This window comes from Platalea leucorodia (assembly GCF_965183815.1).
Source record: "Platalea leucorodia genome assembly, chromosome: Z".
Taxonomy (NCBI): Eukaryota; Metazoa; Chordata; class Aves; order Pelecaniformes; family Threskiornithidae; genus Platalea; species Platalea leucorodia.
Genome location: NC_138858.1, coordinates 69395342 through 69413516, shown reverse-complemented (window position 1 = coordinate 69413516; position 18175 = coordinate 69395342). Strand labels below are relative to the sequence as shown.

At 40.3% G+C, this 18175-nt stretch overlaps 1 protein-coding gene across 13 annotated transcripts in view; it reads left to right on the top strand.

The window, feature by feature from the left end:
- The first annotated feature begins 516 nt into the window (after positions 1–516).
- Positions 517–18175, top strand: part of DMXL1 (Dmx like 1) — an 83931-nt gene continuing 66272 nt past the window's right edge. For 10 of the 13 annotated variants that reach the window (XM_082336741.1, XM_082336734.1, XM_082336735.1 and 7 more), the window contains exons 1-3: positions 517–671; positions 10967–11092; positions 16798–16875. In XM_082336741.1, coding sequence (XP_082192867.1) covers positions 585–671; positions 10967–11092; positions 16798–16875 — 291 coding nt within the window. In that variant the 5' untranslated portion in view covers positions 517–584. Of the gene's footprint in view, positions 672–8280; positions 8593–10966; positions 11093–16797; positions 16876–18175 lie in introns of those variants that run through there. The other 3 variants (XM_082336742.1, XM_082336736.1, XM_082336746.1) reach the window with 3 other exon arrangements.

The window sequence follows — 18175 nt, the reverse complement described above, 5'->3', positions numbered from 1 at the left end:
CTCCTGTGCCCGCTCCAGCGAGGCGGGAGGCGGCCCGGCAGGCCTGACGAGTTTTGCCTCCCCCTCCCTCAGCCCACACCCGGGGTCAGCCACATCGAGCCCCTTGCCGCCAGGCCGAGGCAGCACTCGCCGAGGCCATTTTAATAGGAAAGTTAAATTAACCGCCGAGCTGCCCTTACCCGCGGCCCGCCCGGCCGACCGCGAGGCGCTGAGGCGAGACCCGCCGGCCCCGCCGCGCAGGCGCGGGCAGGACGCGCCCGCTCGCCCCCCGCTCACCGCCCCCCGTGGCGGCCGGCGCGCGTGCGCGGAGGCCGGGCGGCGGGGGCGGGCCCAGGGGAGCGGGGTGCTGCCGCCGGGGCGGGCTCTCGCGAGAGCTGGCGCGGTGCGGCGGCTGGGCGGAGCGGCGGCGGCGGCAGGCAGCGGGCAGGCGGCGAGGCCGGTGTCAGGGGGAGCAGCGCCTCCGCGCCCCGCCCGCCCGGCCAGGCTCCGCCCCGCAGTATGTGCCGCCGCCTCCGCCGCCGCCCGCGGGACGAGGGGCGGCCGAGCGGCAGGGGCCGGCGGGCCGGCGGCGCCCTCCTCTCGCCATGAACCTGCACCAGGTGCTGACGGGGGCCGTGAACCCCGGGGACAACTGCTTCTCCGTGGGGAGCCTGCACGACCAGCCCTTCACGGTCAGTCCCCCGCCGGGGCCCGGGCGCCTCCGCCGGGCCCGGGCCCCCGCGCTGCGCTCCCCGGCGCCGAAAGCGGCTGCGTCAGGCGCGGCGGCCGCCGCCGCCGCCGGCCCCGGTAGCGTCGTCGGCCCGTAGCGGCACTGCCGGCCGCCGGGGGAGGGCTTCCCCGGAGGGCCTGCGGCACACCTGCCCGGGGGGTGGGGAGAGACGTGCAAAACTTTCCCGGGGCGGCGGCGGTTCCCGAGGCCGGCGGTGCGGGCAGCGCCTGGGGTGGGCGGGCCGGGCCGGGCCGGGCCGGGCCGGGCGGCGTCTCTGCCGGCGCCGGGATGGACGGGGCGCGGGGCGAGTGCGGTGCCCGGCGGAGGCGGCGCGCAGCTGCGGCTCTTAGCGGGGTTTGCTAACGCGGGAAGATGGTGGCTTCGGTAAAAGATTACATAAACGGCAGCCGGTACGTGGGGCGTTCTGTGGCGGGGAATTTCAGCACTCGCCTTCCGTCAGGTGTGTAATTGGCATCCTTAATGGTCGCCGTGCAAGAAGATCTTGAAATACCGTGCCTTAGTGTTAAGGTTTTAAAACCAGTTTTGAAGTCCCTGCCGATGTTTATACTTAGAGTGGAGAAAAAAACGCTTGCAGTGTTTAGTAAAGGCTAGAACCTTTTATTAGTGTTTGTTTTCCTCCCTTTCGGTTTTGTTTTGTAAACAGACTTCTGGTGTTGTGGTTCTCTTCCCACCCTCCCTCCGAAATATACCCTTCCTGCCTTCCGTTTTGGGCTGAAGAGGGATGAAATGAGACGCAGTAAAGTTTCTCAGTGCACCACATCTAAGTGTTTTTAACCTTACTTTTTCTGGCCACCCCTAATTACAGCACAGTGTGGTTTTGAGTTTGATAGGGAAATGATAGATAGAAATGCAAGAATTAAGAAACTTTATTTTCTAATGTCCCATCTGCTGTACGCAGTTAAATTCAGCTGGCCGCTTGCAGCTTTGCTCTGCGGCAGCGGTGCAGTGCCGGTGCTGGGAAGGTGGGGTACAGTCAGCATTCAGAGCGAAGCGCCCTAGAGCTGCTTCCCCAGAGTTAGGCTGGCTTTGCGAAGTCCGTTTATCTACAGCCTTGTCCGGTGATGTCCTTGCTTCTGAAAAAATGAATCCTGTAAATAAGTTCATATTGGAAGACTTCTTAAACTGCAGCATTTGGGACTTTGAATTCCAACTGTGTCAAACTTTCCGATTTTACACATCTGAAAATGTTAAAGACCCACCAGTGGTGGGAAGCCACTTGGTAGGAGACAGGGAGGTTTGCTTCACAGAGGAATGTTAGTAAGCTTTCAAAGTATGTTCTCATAACTTTCCCATTTTGATATCATTCTTTTTTGAGGCAAACAGTTTGAGTTATCAGTGTCGCCGAAGTGCTTGCTGCTTGTTATGGCCTAACTTATCAAAAGTGTTAGAGCTTCCCAGTGGATAAGAAGAGTAAGAATCTCTCTTTGGGGAGAAGGGAATGATGGGGAAGTGCAGTTATCAGTAACTGTTTCTATGGTCTCTTTTTTACAAGAGCTATTTTGACATAAATACAGTAACAGTGTTTCCTATAGACACATTAATCTTGCTTTGTTTTGTCCTTTTCCCCAGAAGGTTCTTAATGGATTTCTTTTCCTCAGATTTAAAACTGCTAACAGAAATATCCTCAGCTGCTTCAGGGTTTTTGTTTTTTTTGTTGCTGTTACTCATTTTATAATGCTATGTTAAGTTCATGAGATTGCTCAGCAGGATTAAGAAGTGAAAAGTGCTGAAGCTAATTTCTGCCTTTTTGGAAAGAAATGGTAGACTTAACCTGTAGAAACTCCAACAAGAAAAATGAACAGTTGTTTTCTCATATCTGAAGTCATGATATAAACATTAGTAAGTATAAATACTGTTGAATGTTATCTTAGAAATGGAAAAAAAAAACATGTCTCAGCAAACTTCTATGCTTCCAGGTTTTGTGACTGAGAACTCACAGGAGTTGATATTTGAGGGCTATGTACTGTACAGGTGGGGTGAGTTACCTTTGTCTGATAAGAGAACTTGGTCTGTAATACCTTGATTTTTTTATTTGTTTGTTTTGGATACAGTATGGCCCAAAATATTGTTTGATATGGTGCACTAAATATTTAAGGTGAAAATTTCTAAAATGTTAACAGTTTTAAGCTAAAAATAACAGATTCTTCTCCTAAACTCTGAAAAATTGGATGTGAAACTTGTAAAAAGCGCCTGTACTCACTGAATTGCATGCACCTTTTTGAATACGTGCAGTTCTGATCTAAAAAGGTATTTGAGATGCTTGTCCTAATGGTGTGCAGGCGGCGGAGGTTTCTTGTTCTGACCTTCTTTTTTTAGGATGTGAAGTGTCAAGTGGAGCTTGAACTTCCTTAGACAGAGCACTGATAAAGAGTTTTTGGCATGTCTTTTATTTATATATAGAAAAAGGCTCATAAGCATCAAGATATTATAAGAAGCATGCCTGTTGTTTATCTGCTGAGAGTGGATAGTAATAATGTATGGTACACTAAATGAGAGAGAACTTGGCCCTCAGAAGTCTGTATTTAACTGTTTACTCTCTGTGTGCTACTCCTGAAATTTGTTTTATTTACCGTGTACTTGTCCACAGTGGACTACATCCTTAGCTTGCTTTTATTGTTTTCAGATCTGAAATATTTGAGTACAAAAGCCATTTGTTTAATAAGTTCATCACATAGGATACTGTTATACTAGTTATTACTGAAGTTGTATTTAAGTTATTGGGTAACCAGCACTGATACGCCTTTTGTGATTGATTGGCTTTGTGCATTTTTGCTTATTCAATTCTGCTTCTGTAATATTGTTTTTCCTTTGTTTTTTTCCAAGTATCAGAAAAGGGAAAAAAATCACTATGGGAAATAGCAACTTTAGAAGCACAAGTCCCAAGACTGGTAATAGAAGTCACAAAAAAGCAGTTGTTTGTAGGGGTAAAAATTTGGGAAAAAAAAAAAAGATAAATTACATGGTTTATTTCAACGCATCCAGAATCTTTTCTGGACAGATTTCCTCTCTGTATGTGGTTAAACTCATCCTGGACTTGAGACTTGCTTTGTATGATAGACAAAACTGTGAATTTAAAATGTTAAGTTGGAAAGCACTTGGAAAATGTGTTTTTTGGGTAGTTTGATCAAGATCGCACTGAATTTTCCAAAGATATTGGGTTGTGATATAAAGATTTCCAGCTTTGTAAAGATTTTTTCATAAATAAATGTAGTTTCTGTGGCTCAATAAAATTGGTACTTATTTGTCTGGAAAATACTTCACGTTTTCTTTGCATTTAGAACTCCGTGTGTATCTATGGTCAAGAAAATTAACTGACTGGTCATAAGAGTCACTCAAGAAGTTACACTGTTTACACCTGCTTCTTGATTGTGATTTAGAAAAGGGAAGGAAACATTTTTGATACTTTTTTTTTCCCAGATTCCGGTTAACCTATTCTGAACTTAATAAATTAATTGGCTTTTTGACTGAATTAATCTAAAAAAAAAAAAAGGGATAAAACCTCTTTACACTTCAATGAAAAGTGCAGTTGCAGTGATACTTGATTCTAAGTGCACATCCAATCAATTTCTCATTTAAAGAAGTATAGTAGTTCAAATACTTTTGATAGATTAGAAAGTTGTTGTTTTTTTTTTTTCCCAAGGATGATGAAAGAGTATTTCTTACATTTAATTCATCTTAATGAAAGAAATATCTTTTTTAAAACAGGACATTTAAATGTAATACTTAGAGTAGTGTAAGTTTTGATACAATAATGAGGGTGGGAGACCATGCTGAAAAGCCTAGTGCAAATTTATATCTGCACAGGTGAGGTTTTTTTTAATAGAGTGATTGAACAAGGTACCACGTGCTTCATGGTGACTGTGCTTTTTGATTTTGACCATTCTGTGCAAAGGAGAAAAATACAGATGTTATTGCAGTATTACCTGGTTAATAGATTCATTTGCCTTTAATTTTTGTCTTTTCATAAGAATGACCTTTATTGTAAGTTTTTCTTAGAAGAGGAACCAATGAGGAAGGTGTGAAAATGGGAGAAGTGAGACACAAGGAAATACTCGCCTCCCACCTGTGCCTATTTGTGTTGCATATAAGCAGTATTTAGCCCTTGCAGACTGAGAATGTATTATGTTTATGTGTTCAGTCAAGCAGAAGAAACAGGTACCTGATGTAATTAACAAAGATGATTTTTTTCTTTTTTTTGGTAATAAGTTTTTGTTCCTAGTCTACAATGCTTTTCCTTGGTAGATCTTTTTTTTTTTTTTTTTAAAAAAAACAAACTGGGAAATGACTCTTCTCTAAGGTATAAATGGTTGTAAAGATTGTAAAAGTACCTGTTGTAAACTTCCACTTTCAAACATGCGATAGAAATATTATTCAGCTATTACAGAATTCCAATAAAATCTTTTTAATCGGTCAATGTGATTGTAAGCCCTGGCATCCTCACCTTTGGGACTTGCTTCATTTCATTGGCAAGGGACATAAGAGCCCTCGAGACCCATCAGTGATAAAAATGGCCTTGATGTGGGTTGAGAATTACCCCCGACACAGTAACTGAATCAGCTGCAAAACAAAAGAAGCAAAAGATAGTGTGGGTTGTTGAACTGCTAAGCTTCCAGTATAGCTATAGTGGGGAGAGAACATTTCCAAGTGAGTTACTGTGAATGGTTAAACGTGGTCCCTTGGTCTGCTTCGGCTAGGTGGTTCTGTATGACCTTGGACTCAGCACAGCCTTCTGCATTATCTTTCTAGTCTGTCTGTTCATCCCACATACATTTGCATGTGTTTATATAAAACTTTATAAATGTGTATGTGTGCACACACATACTACTGCATTCACCTGTGCATAGTAGCTGGCAATTTATGGTAGGTGTACTTGTACCCTTCATGTAAGAGGTGTAGGTTAAATATAGTTTGTACAAGTTGTGCAAGATAATGTGTCAGTCCTTATGTAGCTGTAGCAGAAACTATAGCAAAAACTTTGTATGTCGGTACATAGAAGAAATACATAAAAAGGGTTGAGTATAAGGGAAATAACTGCTTTAGAGGTGCTGTGCTGTGTAAGAGGTCAGGACTCCTGCTCATTTGTTTTTCTTCTCTTGAAAGTAGTCTGATTTGCCAGTACTATTCTGTTTTTTTAGAGTTGTATATATCAGGCTTTCACTTTAGAAAGCAATTAGAATAGTTCATATAATTGTCTATACTATTTTCTGTTAAAAGTAACATGCTTTTAAAGCACTGTTATTGTCAAAATACCTGTTAATCTTCTCCAAAGAAATATGATTTTAGAAATAAGAGCTGACATATGATTAAAAGAATGAGTAGAAATTGTGTGAAAACCCGGTACTTCATGCAAAATCACATTTATTTTCACAGGCCTGAAACATCTTTCACTTCCTAATTTCAGGCTTGTTTTGATATGTTGACAGCTAGTGAAATCCATGTACATGCAGCATGAACAAGTTCTATCTTGTTTGTGTAACAGAAGAATAAAGCATTGTTTAATAAACATTCCAAGAACATGATAATGTCAACATTATCTGCTTGTCCCATTGTGCAAAGATAACTTTCTTGTAAATATCCTAAGACATTTTTAAGGTGAAAGGCTCTTATGGCTTGCAAAAATCAGATGTAGAGGCTCTGCTTGCTTTAAAAAGGCGTTCTGGCTGTTTATTATTTTTTAGGAATTCTTTCCTAGTTGAACACTGTGGCAGCGTTTTGTCCCTCACCAAGGGCCAGGTAACGTAGGCAAGAGTATAGATATGAGACATGCTTATACTCTGAAACTGCTTCTTGCCCTACGCATAATAGAACACTTGAATTACCTTTTTTCTTAGATTCTATAGTTTGTAAAAATGCAATCTCAGTAGCTTCTGTCAAAATGAAAATGGGTGACATGAACTATTGTGGACAAGTCTTGCAGTAAAAAGTAGATAAAGTTGACTGGTAGGCAGAATTAATTTTTGTTGTATCTGAGAGGCTGTTAGGGTATAGAAAGTATTGCTTACTCCTGAGTGCCCATTTCCATTATACCATGCTAAAATACCTCATACAGTTTTCTGAGGTGAAAAAAATAAGTATAAATTAGTCCAGCAGTTAGTTTTGTGCTCTTGGTTTAGAGAAATGCCTTTATAGGAATAAGATACTACTGCTTAGAAACCTCATTCAGAACTGGAGTCTAGGTTCCAGTGAGTGTGTATGAGGAGATGACCTCGCTGCACAGAGACTGTCTAATGGACGAGTTGCAGTGGGGACAGCAAAGAACCAAAGGAAGGACACCTTAAGAGGAGGGCAACACTCAAGCTTCCCTCCCAAAGTGTCTGGTCAGTGTGAGGTGTAATGGGATTGGGATGGTAGGCAACAGTAGAAAAGGGAGCCTGTTGCAGTTTCATTTGCCAAACAGCTTAGTTACCGTCTGTTCAAACACTTTTTTTTTCTTTGAAATATATAGCTTCCTTCCCCTCTGCATCCCTTGCCTTTTGTCTTTGAAATTGTGGTTCTCCTGCAGGCGAACATTGACTAAACGTCAAAAATAACTTCAAGCCATCATCCTTCTGCTTGACTGTAGTTATATTTGGAAGCTCCTTGAAGATGCTTTTTTTTTTCCCCCTTGCTGCCTCTTTGGGGACAGACCAGCTCTACAGGCTTATGAGCTAGTCAGTGGTTCTACAGCTTATTGGGGATTGGGAAGTCAATCGGACCAAGTATGATCTAATCCATCTGAATAGACTGATGTCAGAAGTGATTCTTTTTTTCCCGAATGTCAATTTTTTTCAGGTAATGTGGATAATTACCAGAACATAAGGATGTAATGACTATATTTTTCTTCCAAGAATAAGATTTTAAAAGGGCATCTGTATTGGGTTTGCGTGGCAAGGTTTTGGTAGCGGGGGGGCTACAGGGGTGGCTTCTGTGAGAAGCTGCTAGAAGCTTTCCCTGTGTCTGATAGAGCCAGTGCCAGCCGGCTCCAAGACAGAGCCAACGCTGGCCAAGGCCAAGCCCATCAGCGATGGTGGTAGCGCCTCTGGGATGTCATATTTAAGAAGGAGGGGAAAAAGAAAAACCTATGCAACTGTAGCCAGAGAGAGGAGTGAGAATATGTGCGAGGAACAGCCCTGTAGACACCAAGGTCAGTGAAGAAGGAGGGGGAGGAGGTGTTCCAGGTGCCAGAGTAGAGATTCCCCTGCAGCCTGTGGTGAAGACCATCATGAGGCAGGCTGTCCCCCTGGAGCCCATGGAGGTTAATGCTGGAGCAGGTATCCACCTGCAGCCCATGGAGGACCCTGCAGTGGAACAGGTGGATGCCTGAAGGAGGCGGTGACCCTGTGGGAAGCCCATGCTGGAGCAGGCTCCTGGCAGGACCTGTGGACTCATGGAGAAAGGAGCCCACACTGGAGCAGGTTTGCTGGCAGGGCTTGTGATCCTGTGGGGAACCCACACTGGAGCAGTCTGTTCCTGAAGGACTGCACCCCGTGGAAGGGACCCACGCTGGAGCAGTTTGTGAAGAACTGCAGCCTGTGGGAAGGACTCACATTGGAGAAGTTTGTGGAGGACTGTGTCCCGTGGGAGGGACCCCATGCTGGAGCAGGGGAAGAGCGTGAGGAGTCCTCCCCCTGAAGAGGAAGGAGTGGCAGAGACAATGTGTGATGAACTGTCCGCAACGCATTCCTTGTCCCCCTGTGCTGCTGGAGGGGGAGGAGGTGGAGAAAAATGGGAGTGAGGTTAAGCCGGAGAAGAAGAGAAGAAATAAGTATTAAACATAAAATGATAACCATGTTTAAACATAGCAAACAGGAGGAGGAGATACAGCTCTTGGACAAGAATTTATATTCATAAAGGAGACATTTTCAAGAAACGGGAAGTCTAGGGTATGTGTATACCTCTTGGAGCTACTGCTGTCTAGCACAGGCAGGGTTATCAGGGGATAGCCTGAGCTCTGATACTATTTTAAGTCCTTGTTCCTGATACATTGATGAATATACTAGTTCCTAAAGACTCCAGTGAGTAGTGTTTGATAGTTACTTTAGAGTTCTTCCAGTACAAAATGCCAAGTGTACTCAGGAATTTTTTTATATGTTAAAACTGGTTGACTTCTTGATCCCATTAAAATAGTTAGTTTATGAACGTCAGGATCACTGCTAACAGTATGTGTTACTATGTATGCTAGTTCTTGGTCACCATGGTGGAAATATTGTAATGTTGTGAAGCAATGTGATCTCAGGCTTGCCTGTGAAGCTAGTAATGGAGGGAACCAGATAGGAGAAATCTAGTAAGTCTATAAAGTGCTGATGAGGCCTAGAGGGGCATACAGAAGAGCAGGTGGGCTTCATACAGTCGTTGAGACTTCAGTCTTTTAAAGGCATTTTAATAAAGCCATGTTATCTTTTTAAAGCGAGGCACATTTTTTTTTTTTCTTTCTTAAAATTGCCTCCATATGGAATGCTAAATTTAACAAAATGGCTTTGGGAAAAATTTTATGTATGGTACTTCTGAATAACCTTTGCTGGGTGGACCAAGGATTTAATCAGTGAGTCACCAGGTGAGATGGTTTTTAACTAAAGAAAAGTTTTGTCAGGAACAGGTCCAAAGTTCATGTCATTGCAATATCAAAATAATCACTTTAACATTTGAATAAAAAAATAGTATTCAATCTCCTCTTCCGAAATGAGTTTTAAATTAGACTGCTTTGGAGCCTGCAGTTTAATATGTCAATTTGTAATAAATGCTGCTCTCTTGACAGGAGGAATTACACCTCTTGAACCTCTTAAAGCTGAAGAAGGGACAGGACAGGAAGGAGCTCAAAAACCTGACCAATAATAAATGATCATAAATAAATATATGGTTATATTTAGTCTGCAGAAGCATACTAGACAGAATTTTCAACTATCAGGTTATTTTAAGGGTGGCTTGTGGTCTGCTGGTTGGAAAGTAATAACTGAATATTGGCTGAGAATGGTGATCACAGTCTTGTGGGTAAGATTGTTTTGTGAAATATCACGGAACCCTTTGCGGGGAAAACTGTCTTTTGGACTGAAATCTCCGTATTTTTTATTTTATGTATTTATTTTAATGTATGTAATGGTATGATAGTCTAGGTCAGGCTGGGCTAAAAATACTCTTTCACATGAAGCACCTGAAAACATGATCATCAGATTTCAAATTTGTAAATCTAGCATTCAATTTTTCTGCTTTTTTCCAAGTCAAAAGTGTTTTTAGTTAATATACTAGAAATTAGTAGGGTTGGTTGTAAGACAAGATCATTTATGTCACTATATGGAAATCTTCCATCTGCAGTTTCTGTGAGACTGTCTGCTCCTGAATCTTTTGGCCAACTAAAACGGCATTTTTGGCCCTTTTATCATCCTCTTGCTCTCTCACAGAATACTATTTTTTTGTGGTCTTAATTTTGTTGCTGGCTTCCTGGCTCTGACTTTTAAATGGATGTGCATTCTTTGTTCTAGCACTTTCATCCTTGAATGCTATATTCTTACGCTTATTGGATGATTCTGCTCACTATTGTTTCCTCAAGTTTCTTCAGCGTTTAATCTTTCTCTCTGTTTTAATCTGTGGTCTGTTTCTAACAAAACTTGTATAAAGATAGGAAGACATTTTGACTCACACGTTGCAATACTCAATCAGCTGGCTCTGTGAATGTGTTAGATGTATCAAGTTACTTAGTGACAATATAAATTTAAGAGAAAATAAAATTAATCCATGGAATGCAAGTCACAGGAGACTCAACAAGTCTGAAGGCACAGCTTTGCTTCTCTATAACTAAGCTTCATACTCTTACCCTTTTGAATTTTTCCTTTACTGAATGTTTTGTAACATTTTAGCTCTTCAGTTCTATTCCCCCTTTTCAAAAATTTATTTTTAAATGCCTCTTTCTCCAGTGTGGAAAATATATTACTTTTTCCTACTTTGCATGAACTTTGTTCTTCATGCTTTTTCTTTTCTTTTAGATGTTTTCATAACTCCATCTTTTTTGCCTCTTCTATCTTGAACCACTGTTTGCTTGTTATGCAAGTGTTGTGATGCACTTCTAAGCATGGAGGAAGAGTAATTTGCCACTTCTATTGCTTGATTTAAAATATAGACGTCTGTTTGATCTCTGCGAATACGTCTGTACTTCTGTCTATAGTGTTCTACATGGATAGGATACGTGGACTATGCTGTTTCATTCTTTACACATATGCTGTAAATAGCTAAAGCTTTACTTCTTGTTTCTTTTTTCATTTTTAGGCATACGCATCAGGATGTGATATTGTGGTACTGGGGACTGACTTTGAAAGATTACAGATAATCCCTGGAGCAAAACATGGAAACATTCAGGTGGGATGTGTGGACTGTTCAATGCAACAGGGGAAGGTATGTAGAGCAGTGTTTCTAATAATGTTCTAGCAATATCATGTTAAGCACCTTCTTGAGAGCGTGGATACTTGCAAGGTAAAACAAATACAGAAGAGTGAATAGTAAAATGGCCGATTGCTCCATGTCTTTATTTGTGGTAAGCAGCACACTGAATGTGAAATACTAACCATAGATATGAGATTGTAGAAGATATGTAGGGCTGCACAGGAAGATGTAGATATGCACAGGGCTGCGTAGAGGAGATAGCAACAATTTGACTAGAAGATGAGTAAGGTAGAAGCAAAGGTAATTTGTTCACTATGGTTTCATACTACTTGGCGTGTCATTGACATACTTTGACGTGTTTGTAGCTGGTAGCAGATGAGAGGTTCCACAAAAGTCATTTTCAGGTCATTCAGAAAAATGACACCCTTTCAAGCAATTCATAAAGGCTTAAAATTGCTCTTGGACAGGGTTTTGCTTTCTTGAATTCTCAGCTTTTCTTTTTCTTATGTAGGTAAACTGGATCAGAAATGTTGTATTTTAGACACTATTAGGTTTCAAGTCCTTTTTACAGAGGTCTTTCTTAATTGTTCTGTCATAGTAAAAAAGAAATAACCAGGTAACTGTATCCACTGTGATGTCACAGTGTGATTAAGCTGTTCACCAATTCAGTAGGAACCTGTCTGGGCACATGTTGGCTTGTCTAAGAGAGTTTTTTTACTTTGTTGCTTTTTGTGAGGCTATAAGGTGAGCCTTTTGCACATCACTACAAGCATTATGAGTTGATGAGAGCTTTAGTTAGATTCTGGTGTCCATCTTGAGACGAGACCTCTGCATGGAAAGCAGTTCATGTTCACATGTGAAGTCTATGATGATGATCCCCAGCCACTCTCTGTTTCTGCTTTTTAATGTTTGAGTGATGAACTCTTACAATGGTGGTGAAGGAACATAAATGAAAATGAGGAACTGTTCTGCTCTGTGTGTCTTGGTACCTCATAGCCATAAAGACTGCATGTGTTTCTCCATTGGCTGCTCTTAACTAGAAAGCTTTTTTGAGTTCACTGACTGTATATTAACAGATAGTGAAATACACATGCAGATCACATATCACAGTTAATCTTATAAAATTTTTTTGCAAATTTGCAGGGTCATCTTGACTGCACAGTAGTGGTTCTATATGCATTTAAATGACAAACTGTCCTTGAGTTGTAAATTAACACATATGAATATATGAAATGATCAAGCTTACTAAGCTTTACAATTTTTTTTTTCTTAAATCATTTTGATTCTGCAAGTTGGTATGGTTTGCTGTTAGCAATTAGACTAGATGTATTTGCAGAGTGCTGAAATACTAAGCAGTGGAATCTGCATATTGACTGCACTGGTCAATACTTCTCCAGTTCACTGTTGCAAGGATGGAATTTCTTCTTATAGCTTCTTCATTGGTATTGACACACAGATTTCTCTTTAGTTTACCTCCAGTTTATTCTTTGTTGTTTGAAATCTATAGGAAGGAGCACAATGCAAATAATGCAGCTTATTTAGGCTGCAATTTTGAACCTTTGTAGAAAGCATCTAGTTAAAATTTGTAGTTTATGAATTTTGTACCTTTTTAATTTTTTACTTTATGGAGAACTGCTATCACGCATTTTCTCCATAATAGCTGGCCTTTACTCTCTTTGAAGGATCTCTGTCGTTCTCCCTTTGGATGACAGAATTGATCTGCAAAAGAGTAATTTTTTTAGTTGTGAAAGTAATGAGTTGAAATTTTTCTTCATTCTTGCCCCATAAATCTAATTGTAGTTTATTGGGAAGCTGGTGCCTTGTGAAGCTACTTTGAAGCACCAGCAGCTTAGAAGTTCATGTATGACCCACCTCTCCCTTGGTTTTGAAGGGTGGGGGGTGCATGGCACCATCTTTTCTTTTCCTAGTCTAGTTTTGGAGATTAACTTGATTCTCTGTCTCGATGAATGAGATGAGGGGAAAAAAATGGATGAGAATTTTTAATCATCCCGAGAAAGCATGTATGAATGTGTTTATATTTACATGTGTTTGTATGTGTATGTATATAAACTTTTTTAAAAAGTCACCCATGGATTTGCAAGGACTAGTTTCACAAACAGGACAATTTAATCTTAGGCCACTGAATCCAGTCTCTTGCCTCTGGTTGTAGGCAACTTAGTAATCAACAACTTATTTGTAAGTGGGTGCAGTACTCTATCTTCTCCCACACAATGTGAGCTACAGGCTGCTTTCCAGGCTGCTTTTTTTTCTTTAGTGAACATAAGAATTAAGGCCAAAACTTTTAATGATAACCTGACAAAACTTTAATTGTTTTCATGGTTTGGCTTGTACAAATATCTAACAGGATACAAGAAGACGGTCCTAGCTTCAGATCACTTGAAATGTTTAATCAGTTGTTTGTGTCATGGCTGGTGACTGCAGTGTTACAATGTATATGAAGTGTTTTCTTTATGGAACAAACTATTTTACTGATGTCAAAGGAAAACGTAGGTACTAATTAAAAGTTTCCTTTGGTTTACATGAGAATAGGTTACCTGTAGAAAATTGGTAAGTAAACCCAGTAAGTTTGTTAAATAAGACATTTTTAAAAAGGACCTTTTTTTTTCATAAGTAGAACTACTAATTATTTTGAGTATGAAAGCTCAGTTTTGAATCAAGGGTTTATAATTTTGTGAACTATACTAGGGTGGGGGTTTTTTGTTGGTTTTTTTTTTAGTAGGCAGTCTGTGGATTCTTTTCAAAGGAACTCTTGATTGTTTCATTTTCTGCTGTTTGGTAGTGAGTGATAATATAACTTGATACGAGTTACAGACCTTTTGATGAATGAGAAAAACGTTGAGGACTTCTATGCAATATGGAGGCTTGGTGGAGAAAAACATAAGTGTATCAAGAAACTATTTGGATTATACTAAGACTTTAGAAAATGAGAAACTGATGCTGCCAGTTCTATTCCTACTTTGGACAAAGTGGTGAGGTGGACGTAGTTGTTGCTCCAAGGACTGATGCTTTATTCGTATATGATGGTGCAAGAATTACAGAGTCACAGAACGGTTTGGGTTGGAAGGGACATTTAAAGATGATTTAGCCCAACCCACCCACCCTTGTGGGCAGGGACATCTGTCACTAGATTGCATTGCTCAAAGCCCTGTCCAACCTGACCTTGAATGTTTGCAGGGATGGGGCATCTACCACCTCTCTGGGCACTCTGTTCCAGTGTCTCACCATGCACATTGTAAAAAACTTCTTCCTTATATCTAATCTAAATGTACTCTCTTTTAGTTTAAAACCATTACTCTTTGTCCTATCACTTCAGGTCCTGTTAAAGTCTTTCTCCGTCTTTCTTATAAATCCCCTTTAAGTATTGAAAGGCTGCAATAAGGTCTCCCCAGAGCTTCTCTTCTCCAGGCTGAATAACCCCAACTCTCTCAGCCTTTCTTCATAGCAGAGGTATTCCATCCCTCTGACCATTTTTGTGGCCCTCCTCTGGACCCGCTCCAACAGGTCAATGTCTTTCTGGTGCTGGGGACACCGGAGCTCAATGCAGTACTCCAGGTGGGGTCTCACTAGAGCGGGAGAATAGCCTTCCTCGCCCTGCTGGCCACCCTTTTTTTGCAGCCCAGGATACGGTTGGCCTTCTGGGCGGCAAGCGTGCATTGCCAGCTCATGTTCAATTTTTCATGCACTGGTATCCCCAAGTCCTTCTCCACAGGGCTACTCTCAATCCATTCAGTCCCCTTGTCTGTACTGATACTGGGGATTGCCCAAGGTGCAGGACCCTGCACTTGTCCTTGTTGAGCTTCATGAGGTTCACATGGGCCCACTCCTCAAGCCTGTCAAGGTCCCTCTGGGTGGCATTCCTTCTCGCTAGCGAACCAACTGCACCACTCATCTCGATGTCATCTGCAAACTTGCTGAGGATGCACTCACTACCACTGTCTATCATTAAGAATGACTGCAACCTTTCTCTTACAACTCAGTAAGGCTTCTCTGCGCATCTTATTTCTCCTAACAGCACTTGGGACTACAACAGACGTTTGGTTGATGTCTCGGTGGTTATTGTCGTAGTTTGGGAAATTCTGCAACGCACATTTGCATTATTCTTTTTGGTGGCATGCTGCTCAGTGAGGACTAGTCTGAGTGGCTGTATCATTGTGGAAGCCTCTGGAAACTTTCACAGGGTAGCAGGTGCTCTGGACACTATTTGTTTAGCATTTTGGCATGCTAATGTTAGTTTGTCTTAAAAATCCCCTGCACAATAAAAAATGGAAGGATTGTCCACAGTTGGAAAAAAGGAAAAAGGAAAAATCTAATTGATACGAGGTAATATAAACTTCTTGCTGTTGGGGTGTGGAATGGAATTACAAGAACAAAAGAGTAATTGCGGTATTTAAAGAGAATTAGAGAGGGCAAATATTAGCCTGAGATGTAAGAAAAAAGTTTCTTCAGGCATTTTGCAACTATGACAAAATTATTCTTGGCATTTTTGGGTCAGGCTGATGTTTAGGTTGCTCGTGTGATAGAAATTTGTTTAACGATCTGTTCTTTTTAACGCAGAGGGCTTCTCTTGAAGCTATGGATCTATGGATTTTAGGATCTGTACGGATCTGTGCATTTGTATATCTGTACATTTGTAATTAACAGATCTGTAAATAACATGAACAACTTAGGTATGACAGTTCAGTGCTTTTTTTTTCCTTAAAGCTGCTGTGGTGGATACTGAAATCAAAACGTATTTTATGAAGTGACTCTGGCTTTCTTTAATGTTGTTAAAGGAAATCTGTGAATATTTTCTGAGCCAGAATTTCACAGAAATAGGAAATTGACTATTACAGCATATCAGAACTGTAGATGTGCTCCCTTTTAACATCAAGCATCACTTCAGAATGCAGGATGTCCATTATGCATGACCTATGCAAACTCCTTAATTTTCGTATTTCAGAGTAGTTTTAGGCAACATTGCCTTGTGACAGCGCTCTCAGGCTCTGCCTGAGGGCTTTAACATATATTTGGCTTGTTTTGGCTGCTCTTATCAAGTCTTTTAGGCTTGCATTTATATAGATATCTTGAGATAAAATACTCCTAATTTTGTCTTAATGCAAGTTTGGGATGGCTGATATCACTGATGGAATAAGACTTTGAAATACCAATTAAAGCTGACCATACTGCAACTTTTTTTGAAATATTTCATGTTAGCATTTAGTAGTTCTTCTGTTTTGCAGTTCTCTGCATTGGGTGTTTAGCTTATGTAGCTTATGTGTCTTCTGAATTATCTTTTTATAATGTGGCATGTTCTCATGCCAGGGAAGTCCACAAAAGGACCCTGAGCCAATGTTTCCATTTCTGAGAATGTGAACTCAGCAGACTCCTTTTGAGTGTTTACCTAATTTAATATGGAAAGAATATTGATAATAGATCTAATTTAAAAAAAAAAAAAAAGGCTCATGTCCACCTGTACTCTCAGTAGTTCATCAGGACTAATGTGTAAGTAAAGAATTGTATTTTTATTATTGTCAACACTTGCTTTATGATTTTTGCTAGATGTCATTTTGCTGTTATTGAAAGGGAGTATGAACGTGAGCTTCAAATTTATCTACAAGGAAGGTTAAAAATAGAATCAACAATTTGCATTTTATTCTTGTTCTATAGCTTGTTTCTTCTGTGTGTGTTTATGTACATATAAATATAAATTCCTTTAGATTGCAGCTTCTTACGGAAATGTGATTTGTATCTTTGAGCCGGTTAGCCTCTTGAAGCAGAACAGCAGTCATCATAATGTGAGTAATTCATCACTCCTTAATTCATTTACTCAGTTATAAAGCCTGACTCATTTTCTGGTTTGCTTTAAAGTTGAAGATTTCTTTGTCTTCTTTTAATGCTAGAATAAAATTGAGAGATAAGATGGTCCTTGGGAAGTGAAAATGGTAGGAGGAGGGCAGAAACATGTTATTTGAATAGTTTTAAAAGAAATAGGTTTTAATATAATGCTTCATATTAGTGATTTCTCAAACCCTACAATTCATAACTGAAATATTCCAGAACCCAAAAAGAAGTGCATGCCCTCATTCTCCAAAGAGTATAGCCATTACAATAGGAATTCCTTTTTGAACCATCCTGTGTAGCCTTTATGTCCTGATGTGTTTTACAATTCTTATTTTAACTTTGGTTTATGAAACTGCATGCTCTTGGTGAAATCTTTTATAGTTTCAAAAAGTCATTTATTCTAAAAGTTCTTTAGAATATCTGACTGAATGCTTATACTTCAGTGTTATAATGGTGAGTAAAAACAATATTTATTCTCTTGATAGCATCGCTTAATTTTGGTGACAGTGGTTTAGTGAATTAGTGGCCAGAATCTTAATTTCTGGCTAATAATGTGATTTAGAGCAAGTTATTAAACCATGCTTCTTACATGGGGAGGATTACTCATATAATTAGAAGCTTTAGAGTCTAATTAAAGTCAGTTTGATGATATGAGGACTTTGATAGCAATTGCTCAAGGAGCTTGTGTCTCCCTCTTCGGGGGTTTGGTCTCTCCATTTATATTAATAAATTATTTATACAGCAGTATAGTGGATTCCCTTCTTTATACTAACGAGCTAAGTCGTATGGTTCCTGGTGTACCTGTAAACTAGTGGTATTTTATATATTAATTAAATAGCTGGTATTGAATATCAATGTATAATATTTCATACCACTAGAAAGCAGTGGAATAAAATAACGGTACAATGTGACTTCCTGTGCTTATATGAACTTTTTAGAAGTACTGTTCTCATTTTTAATCATTGGAGCTGTTGAATCCATCCTGAATGTTTTTCTATACCTGTAAACACTACACTTACCTTGAAACCTCGAAGTTAGTATAGTAACTGTATGCAATAGAGGAAGCACTCTTCACCCATGATTTTCTTTCAAATATTTTATAATTGAAGAACTATTCTGTTACTTCATTCTTGCAGTTAACATCTATGCAATAATTTCCAGCATATTTAGGTTGTCGTAGGATTGTCTGTCTTCTATTTACTAGAATGTTCAGAATCTAAAAAAAAAAAAAAAACAAAAAACAAAAAACAAAAA